Here is a 10,401-nt window from a genome sequence, read left to right as displayed (position 1 = left end):
AAAAATAAACGAGAATTTAGGCTAGGTGGGTTTGGGCCTAGGAAAGCATGCTGGACAGGTTTATGGTGGGTAAGGAAAAAATATGCAGCTAGGCCCAAAACAAACATGTAAAGGTTAACAACATGCCTGGGGAGAAAAGGGAACATCCCACACACAGCAGATTACAATCTCATGGTTATTAGGGAAGAAAAAAAAAAAGACTTTCTCACACATTTAAAAAAACAAAATTGTGTTGTTCAAATTAGGGAACTTACCTTAAGATACTCCTCCTGCAGAACATGTATGATGGCAGTACACGTCTCCGGTATGATGACCCCAAGTGACTGGGGAGAGATGCCTGTCGAGAACTTGAGGTCCTGCAGGCTCCTCCCAGTCGCCAGGTACCGCAACGTGGCAATAAGCCTCTGCTCGGCCGTGATGGCTTGGCGCATCACAGTGTCCTGCCTCGTGATATAGGGGGACAGAAGTTCCAGCAGACGGTTGAATACGGGGTCCGTCATGCGGAGAAAATTCCGAAAATCATCCGGATTATTCTCCTGGAGTTCCCTAAGCAGAGGCATATGAGAAAAATGGTCACGCTGGCGCAACCAATTCTTGGCCCAGAAACGCCTCCTCCCACTGTTCCTGGCCAAACAACTGATTCGCTGAGCCTGTCCATTAGCAATCCCATAACCAGCACCAATTCGCGAGAATCGACGCTGCTGCTCCATCATGGATTCAAACCGGCCGGCTGGTCAGTCAAGAACACACTCCAACAGAAAGCACTCGCAAATCCAGCACAACCTGCTAAGCCCGCACGACACACAGATACGAGCGCACAGTACGCGGAAACGTGCTGAAAGCCTGTGCCCGAATGCCAACTGCAAACCCGCAAGCAAACGCACTGAACCCGAGAATACCTACTGTCAAAACGCGGAGAATGAAAAGCACGAATCGGCTCTAACCAAACCTTCACTAGCACGCGGTCACACGGAACTAGCAAAAGCGGAACAGAGGGCGGCGCCGTTGACTTTGGTCTTCCCCTTTATAGTGACGTTTTACGTGGTTTACGTTGCATACGTTCTGGTTCGCGGAGATTTTTGGGCGCTAGTGTGTACGTTCCAGCGGATCAACAGATAAATCCGTCGATCCGCTGAAACCGATCCGCGGATAAATTTCAGCGGATGGATTCTATCGTGTGTATGGGGCCTGATGCCGCGTACACACAGTCGTTTTTTGGCATGAAATAAAATGACATTTTTAAAAACGTCATTTAAAATGATCGTGTGTGGGCTTCACATCGTTTTCCGTCTTCTGAAAACTGCCAAAAAAAAATTCGAACATGCTTCAATTTTTTATGTCGTTTTTGAATATGTTGTTTTTTGTGTTGTAAAAAATGATCGTGTGTGGGCTAAAACAAAGTTTTAAACCCGCGCATGCTCAGAAGCAAGTTATGAGACGGGAGCACTCGTTCTGGTAAAACTACCATTCATAATGGAGAAAGCACATTCATCACGCTGTAACAGACAGTAAAGCGCGAATCATCTTTTACTAACACGGAATCGGCTAAAGCAGCCCAAAGGCGAATGGAACTTCTCCTTTATAGTGCCGTCGTATGTGTTGTACGGCACCGCGCTTTGCTAGAGCATTTTGAAAAAAAAACGATGGTGTGTGGGCAACGTCGTTTTTTATGATGAAGTTGGAAAAACTTCGTTTTTTTTTCTTGATGAAAAACGTTGTTTTCTTTCATGACAAAAAGTGATCGTGTGTACGGGGCATAAGAAGTTTGCTATCCAAATATTGCACCAATCTGTCTATCGATTTCTGCTGGTATGACTGCCTGGTAAAACAGGGGTCCATACCTTAAAGCGGGAGTTCACCCAATTCGGTTTTTGTTTCTATTTTAGCCTTAGATTCCTGCTCGCTGTGTCTAGGGGAATCGGCTATTGGTTTTAAAATATGATCCGTACTTACCCGTTTTCGAGATGCATCTTCTTCCGTCGCTTCCGGGTATGGGTCTTCGGGAGCGGGCGTTCCTTCTTGATTGACAGTCTACCGAGAGGCTTCCGACGGTCGCATCCATCGCGTCACTCGTAGCCGAAAGAAGCCGAACGTCGGTGCGGCTCTATACTGTGCCTGCGCACCGACGTTCGGCTTCTTTCGGAAAATCGTGACGCGATGGATGCGACCGTCGGAAGCCTCTCGATCAAGAAGGAACGCCCATTCCCGCAGCCCATACCCGGAAGCGACGGAGACGATGCATCTCGTAAACGGGTAAGTACGGATCATATTTTAAAACCAATAGCCGATTCCCCTAGACAAAACGAGCAGGAATCTAAGGCTAAAAAGTGTAAGCTATGGGTGAACCTCCGCTTTAAGGTGAGAGTAGCCATTCTTAACGGTGGAGGGATCACTTAATTAAAGTTAAAGTCACCGGTGAAGATTTGGAGTGGTTGTCACCCTATTCCTTTGTAATTTTTCACTTTTTGAACTGATTTTTGCATTATTTACGCACCATTCATGATTAATTTATTATCAGTATAACAACTGTGTTTTGCACTTTAGTTTAATTGTATTTATATTGCGCTGCACGATTTCTTATACATTTTTGCATCTTTTGGATTTTGTGATTGTCCAGTCAGTGTTCAGCTTGCATTTGTGAAGGGGGAGGGTTATTTTATTTTTGCGCTGCTTGCACCCTTTTTGTTTTCTAATGCTGGTTATACATAGGTTAAAATTGAGTTGTGTGTGTGTGGGGGGGGGGGGGGGGGGTTAGTCCATATTGGAACTATAGCAACCAAAACCAAGCCCTGATGAATAGGATTTTTGTTGGCCTCTGAAACACATTGGTTGCCCTTTTTCCACCGATTGTGACTTCACTTTCAAGAATAAAAGATATTCTTCAGAACTGATCGATTGGCGTGTTTGTTACTTTTATTCACATAGGGATACAATAGCTGGCAGTAGGAGATTCTGCCTGCTGGACTGAACAATGGAAATATTTACGTGTCTGGCCAGTCTAAGGGATTGAAAAGGATAAATCAATAGTTTCCTCCATCCATGCCTTATCTCCCCCCTGCAGACTATTAAATTCATACCCCTGCATCTGATTGGATGCCAGTCACTGTTCGACTGACAGTATTCCACCCGACTACTTTGATTTTTTTCAATCTTAGTTTGTTGAGCCAGGTGGTGCCGACAGGGCCCTGAATTTTGCCCAATTCCACACTTGAGTTGTGTATGGCTAGCATAAGTGATCAAAATTAAGAAATCCAGTACTTTATACCATATTGCTGTACTTAAAACAGTCAGCATGTCATTTGCATCCAGATCCAGCACTTGGGAAGGATAGAAGAGAAGCATAAAATAGTCCAATTACAGGAGCAATTGTATATACTATATCACGTAGTGTATAATTGATGGGAGCAATGTAGGACAATCCCTGCAGTGATCATTGTAAAATGAAATAACATTTGCTCATTTAAAGGTTCACTAAAGGATTTTTTTTTAGCTAAATAGCTTCCTTTACCTTACTGCAGTCCTGGTTTCATGTCCTCATTGTTCGTTTTTGCTGTAATCCTTCTCTGTTCTGAACACTTCCTGGTTGTCTGTTTCCTGATGAAAAAAGTCATGGGAGCTTTCTCTCTGTGGTCACTAATCAAGGAGGTGTGATTAATCGCCATCAAGGAGATGTGTCTAAAACCCATCAACACCAATCAGTTTCGTTTTACAAACCATCACCGCCCTGTATTGGCTCTGAGTCTCTGTACATCACAGAAGCAGTAAACATGCAAAAACGAAACTGTAGGTACATTATATGATTGATTTGTATCTGTTTTTAATCATTTTTAAAAGGAATCAGTTTAACTATTATGTCTCTATACCCTGTAAACAGTAATTTCAGCAACATTTTTTTTTTTCCTCTACAACTCCTTTAAAGAGTCACCTCTGCAGTAAGTAAATGAAAGTAATGTAAATTCAATTTGGATATATTCTCTTTGCAACAAAGTATTACAGTTCTCTCAACGCCGGGAAACATGTGAAGTTTAAATACTAATGTGCACTGGCTCTTACCAGCCTCAATGGCTGCCAACACTGGTCTTAAATTTTACAGTACAGGGGTTCGGTATTATACTACCTCAAATTAAAAAATTATATTTTTAGGATCAGCACAGAAGTGCATTATTTAGTGTTTATCTAGAGTCCAGTGTAAGGAGTATAGAAGGATTTATAATTTTAATTTGCAGACATTTATCTTAACAAAGAGCTTTAACCACTTCAGCCCCGGAGGATCTGGCTGCCAAATGACTGGGCCCCTTTTTGCAAATCTGTACTGCGTCGCTTTAACTGACAATTGTGCGGTGGCTCCCAAAAAAAATTGACGTCCTTTTTTCCCCACAAATAGAGCTTTCTTTTGGTGGTATTTGATCACCTGTGCAGTTTTAATTTTTTGCACTATAAACAAAAAAAAAACAAAAAAAAGAGCGACAATTTAGAAAAAAAGCAATTTTTTTAGTTTTTGCTATAATAAATATCCCCCCCCCCAAAAAAAAAATTATATATATATATATATATATATAAAATAAATAAAAATGTGTTCCTCAGTTTTGGCCAATATGTATTCTTCTACATATTTTTGGTAAAAAAAATAAAAACCCAATAAGCATATATTGATTGGTTTGCACAAAAGTTATAGCGTCTACAAAATAGAGCATAGTTTCTATGGCATTTTAATTGATATTTTTTACTAGTAACGGTGGCGATCAACGATTCTTATCGTGTCTGCGATATTGCAGCGGACACTTTTGACACTATTTTGGGACCATTGTCATTTATACAGCGATCAGTGCTATAAAAATGCACCGATTATTGTGTAAATGACACTGCCAGGGAAGGGGTTAACCCAGGGATCCTCAAACTATGGCCCTCCAGCTGTTGCGGAACTAAACATCCCATGAGGCATTGTAAACCTCTGAATTTCACAGACATGACTAGGCATAATGGGAATTGTAGTTCCTGAACAACTGGAGGGCCATAGTTTGAAGATACCTGGGTTAACCACTAGGGGGCGAGGAAGGGGTTAAGTGTGTCCTAGGGAGTGATTCTAACTGTGAGGGGGCTGGGCTACATGTGACACGACACTGATCACTGCTCCCGATGACAGGGAGCAGTAGATCAGTGTCCTGTCACCAGGCAGAATAGGGAAATGCCTTGTTTACAATTCCGTTCCATTTCCCGTTATGCCTTTCCGTGACATGATCGCTGGACACCGGCAGACATAGAGCCTGCGGCAGGCGCGCGCCCAACAGGCGGCAGATTCAAAGCAAGGTACTTGTACGTTGCTTTGCCTGCATGTGCCATTCTGCCGACATATATGTGCATTAGGCAGTTGGAAGGCGGTTAAATGCTGTAGGTTGCAGCAACTGGTGTAAAGGTCCGTTTTATCTATAATAGCTTATCTAGTCCAGTCTTAAGTCAATATTTAAAAAAAAGTAACTGATTTTGTCTGGGACTTAAAAGTAGAACTACAGGCAAAACATTTTTTTTTTTCATTTTGGATTGGAAGTCAAGGAGTGTCAAAATCCCTGTCATTTTTTGGCATCTGCGTTTTATTGGAGATTTCCCTCACTTCCTGTCCCATGGCAAAAAACAGGACGTGATAGGAACACCTGCAAATTAAGGGATATCCCTTGGGGACCTCCAGGTCACCAGAACTAGAGTCCATATTGGAAGATTTCCCCTCTTTAACTTTTCTGGGGACAACACAATTTTTTTCTTTTCTTTTACTTTTGATAATAGTAAACAGGACAAATCAAGGTAGTGAATCTCCTTGAAGGGGGCACAAACAGCAATAAAAAACGGTCAGGTGTTCTAATTCCTCTCCACTCTCCAAAACAAAAACAAAAAAAGTTTTACATTTAATTATAATTTAAAATTCTGCTAAAAATTTGTGTATTAGTACTGCTTGGACCTTGAAGAAGGGGGTGCACCCTAAAAACTTGTCCTGAAAATTTGGATTTCAGTGCAAATAAAAATAAGTATCCCAGACAGTACTCAATTGTTTCAAATAAAAAAAAATGACTTGCAATGTGGACTTGTCTGCTTCTCAGGTTGTTTTCCTTTGTTATACAAGCAAACATAATTGTAAAAGCAGCTCAAAACATCTCAAAGCAGTTCATAGCAGCCTGAAGCAGCTGGTAAGCTGATCATAAACTGAATAAAAAACAGGTAAAAACAACTCAAACATGAATTAAAGTAATACAAAAGCATGCCACATTTGACAAGGTTTGCATTGTACTGGTTAGAAGACAGTGATGTAATTTACATTAAAGCTGAATGCTAGCAAAAACTATTAAAACAGCTTCTTAAACTTGCATCAGACCAACATTGGCTTTAAGTGTGGCCATACACTGTGCGAATTCCTGCAACCATGGGTTGCAAGAAAGACATTTGCCATCAATACAGACACTGTTGACAGGGGAATTAGCAATTGTCTTCTCCCGGCAGGGGAAGGAGGTGGGCAGGGGAAGCTGTCCCCACCGGAAGAAGATCATTTTTGTAGTAGCTGCTAGTGATAATCGTAAGAGAATCCGTCAGGCTGGTTGTACCCAATTTAATCGATCAATCAACTTGTACATTCAGCCTGAACATTAACGATTCTTATCTCAGCCGGTTCCCGCTGAAGCGGCTGAGATTTGAACAGTGTATGGCCAGCATTAAGCGCATCCAAACCTCGAAAACTTTTTTTGTTTTATTGCAGTTTACCAGTCTATTAATGTGGTGGCTGAATTTTAAAGCAACCATCACATCAAATGAGACCAGTAGTTTTATGCAAACAATGCATCCTATCTTGCTTCTAAAGTCCAGCCAAATGTATTCCTTTCTTCTTTGTGACAGGCACTCTAAATGGAGAGATCTGGGGTCTCTAATAACCTCCTCTGTCCTTGAAAGCATTCAATCACACCATTTGGTGTGTTCGAATGCTTTTGATTTTTTTAAATGGCACTGTTGACTTCCGGGTAAACCGAAAGTGATGTCAGGTCATTGCTTCTAGGTTACGATAGCCGAGAACAGAACAAAGCCAATTGAGTCTTTGTTCAGCGCTCCGATCAGCTGGTGGAATTCCTGTGGGATGGGAGATCCCCAGTAAAGCTGTGAAAGGTGGGGGCAGCCGGGGAGTGTGGAAACGTCCCTTCCCACTGCTTGTAAAAGCAATCCAGCAGCTAGTTAGCCGCTCCGATTGCTATTGTAAGAGCAACCATCGCCTCTAAAAAAAACAGTGCAATCATCATCCCTGTACAACCACTTAAAGTTCAGTAATGTACCAGGGTAGGTCATCAAGTGGGTATTTTCAGTGTGTTGTTATTCCAGTTATTTTTACATATTTTAAAGATTACTCTTTTTTTGGGGGGAGGGTTGGGGTAGACTGCTTAATCACTAATAAAATCACTTGCATTGGGAGTTCATTGTGTTTGATTAGTCAGATAACTGACTGACTAGCACTGTGAAGAGGAGCAGTAAAGCAAAATCATTGTGTAGGAAGCAGTGCCTGAATACATAAAGGAGTCAATATGGCTGCCTCCATGTACATATATTATTTGAAAACTATTAAAGCGGAGGTTCACCCTAAAAACAAGTATATACCATTCAATCCAGCATACTGCCGACATGTACAGTATGCTGTTTTTTTTTTTTTCCGGTTTACATACCGTAGTCTAGGTATTTTCCCCCACGCTTCCGGGTAGTAAATCCCGCGGAAGTGGGCGTTCCTATTCAGAGACTAAGTGATTGACGTATGACAAAAGCTTCACCCCCGGTGCAAAAGGCGCGTCACCAGTTTCCGAAAAAAGCCGAACGTCGGTGCGCAGGCGCCGCATAGCGCCGACTCGCAGTTCGGCTTCTTTCGGAAACTGGTGATGCGCATTATGCGCCGGGGGTGAAGCTTTTGTCATACGTCAATCACTTAGTCTATGAATAGGAACGCCCACTCCCGCGGGATTTACTACCCGGAAGCTGGGGGGGAAAATACCTATACTACGGTATGTAAACCGAAAAAAAAAAAAAAAAAACAGCATACTGTACATGTCGGCAGTATGCTGGATTGGATGGTATATACTTGTTTTTAGGGTGAACCTCCACTTTAAATAGAAACAAAGCTGTTTGAAAGATTAAAACGCACCGATAAGAATAGGTACGTCAAGCTGTCCACTTTATGTATATTTAAAACAAACGTTGCAAAGACTGTATATTGTTGTCTATATTTGCATACAATGTACAGGATATTCAAACCAACCAAGTGTGCATTGGAAACATTGCTGTACTGCTAGAGTACATTGGGCACATGTACTCATTTGTCAATTCAAGGGTATGTGTACAATTTCTTTAAAATGGAAGGAAGCAGCAGGGCTTTGCTGGCCTGCTGTACATCTAAAATAAGAAAACCTTTTGAGCCCAGCATTTTCAAGCTCTGATGACACGTGGTGGGTAGCATATTTACTAGCTGAAGGCAGATGTGCAGACTGGCTAGTGCATACAGAATTATAGGCAGCCTGACTTGGACCCTACCCATATGCATTCAGTTTGTGAACAAAGTCCGGCACCTGTTACAGACTTAGCAGTACTGACTGACTGACTATATGCTGCACTGTTGATGTGAACATCAAGCAAAAGAGGGATCAATGACCAATTATATGGCAGTCCATTGTCTGCCTGTTGCTACATTACATACAGTCACACCTAAAACACGGGAATGGCATCACAGCCTATAAAGCCAGCTTAAAAAGGGGAGGGGGCGTCTCCCACTATTGTCATATGCAAGAAAAGGCGATGTGTTATGAATGTGGATGTAACACTGTGAGGTTTTATTTACAGAATTCACATACAGCATTGTACCCAGCAGTCTCTTGTCATTAAATAGCTACATTATTAGGAGCACCAGGAAGCTCATTCACACATTTTCAGACAGGGCTGGGTTATTCCACTTTTTACCACTTGTCTCCTCGCGTCCTTGTGAAATAAACCTTGTCAGTTTTACTTTATTATATAAGGTGCATGTTAGAAACAAAAACACAAAATTATAATAACACTAAGAAGTGTCCAGTATTTGTCAATGGTGGGTAGATGTGGCACTGGTAATATCTGTCCTACTTGCAGCCACATTCATTGTGGCCAGCATTTTCAGTCTATCTCCCTTTGACATTCAGTTCACGGTGGCCTCTTCAGTAAGAATTTCATAGTGATCTAATGGTGACAACATGAAGGTTTCAATGTTAGGACGTTGGCCCCAAAGATCTACTGTTCTTCTCATCGCCATCACCTTGAAGTCCTTCCAGCCAACAGGAACTCTGATACAGCCTTATAAAGGGTTACAGAACTTCTGTAAGGAAGTAAAAGATATAAATAAAAATTAATAAAGGAAATTTTCAAACTCCAAGAAACTAAAATGTAACATTACTTATTATTTGACAAGAAAATTATTCCAAATTCTGAGAACGTAGATGTTGACCATGATATGTTGAAGTGCTGAGGGTATAGCACCCAGTCCAGTGCCTGTGTTCAATCTACTCTATAGCTCAGAGTTCGACAATTCCCGGGCGCCTGGTCGCAATTGCGACAATTGTGACTAGAATTAGCGACCTGGCGCCTGGGGTGAGCTGGGGTATCCTGCGTCTCCGTTCCCCCCCGCCGCGCTTTGCGGCCTACTGCAGGCCTATAATTCCTACTGTAGTCTGACGCCATCTTGTGGTCGCCGCTTGTATGACAAGAGACAACCATTAATACTAATGGGGATTTCTGCCTGTATTTACTGCCCGCCCATCTCCTTCCCAAAGTGGAGAAGAGCAGGAAGTGATTGTGGTCTTCATCTGGCGCCTTTTTTTTTTTCTTAATTAAAATGATTTTTATTATTTGTCATCTCCCTGCTTGGCCTCTTTCACCTCTTTTTAAATATATTTTTTATTCTAACACCCTAGAAAATAAAATGGCGGTCGTTGCAATACTTTCTGTCCCACCGTATTTGCGCAGCAGTCTTACAAGCGCACTTTTTTGGGAAAAAAATACACTTTTTTAAATAAAAAAATAAGACAACATTAAAGTTAGCCCATTTTTTTTTATATTGTGAAAGATAATGTTACGCCGAGTAAATTGATGCCCAACATGTCACGCTTCAAAATTGCGTTCGCTCGTGGAATGGCGACAAACTTTTACCCTTTAAAATCTCCATAGGCGACGTTTAAAAAATTCTACAGGTTGCATGTTTTGAGTTACAGAGGAGGTCTAGGGCTAGAATTATTGCTCTACCAATCGCGGCGATACCTCACATGTGTGGTTTGAACACCGTTTACATATGCGGCTGCTACTCACTTATGCGTTCGCTTCTGCAAGCGAGCACGGCGGGACGGGGCACTTTTTCTGACTCCTAAC

General features: G+C 41.9%; 1 protein-coding gene across 4 annotated transcripts in view; it reads right to left on the bottom strand.

Moving 5' to 3' along the window:
• Nucleotides 1-8,810: 8,810 nt before the first annotated feature.
• Nucleotides 8,811-10,401, bottom strand: part of MAP7D1 (MAP7 domain containing 1) — a 148,074-nt gene continuing 146,483 nt past the window's right edge. For all 4 annotated transcript variants that reach the window (XM_040337333.1, XM_040337332.1, XM_040337331.1 and 1 more), the window contains one exon: nucleotides 8,811-9,355. In XM_040337333.1, the coding sequence (XP_040193267.1) occupies nucleotides 9,345-9,355 (11 nt within the window). In that variant the 3' untranslated portion in view covers nucleotides 8,811-9,344. The remainder of the gene's footprint in view (nucleotides 9,356-10,401) is intronic.

This window comes from Rana temporaria, chromosome 2 (assembly GCF_905171775.1).
Source record: "Rana temporaria chromosome 2, aRanTem1.1, whole genome shotgun sequence".
NCBI lineage: Eukaryota > Metazoa > Chordata > Amphibia > Anura > Ranidae > Rana > Rana temporaria.
The sequence above is the reverse complement of the archived record's forward strand: the minus strand, read 5'-3'. Positions and strand labels throughout refer to the sequence as shown.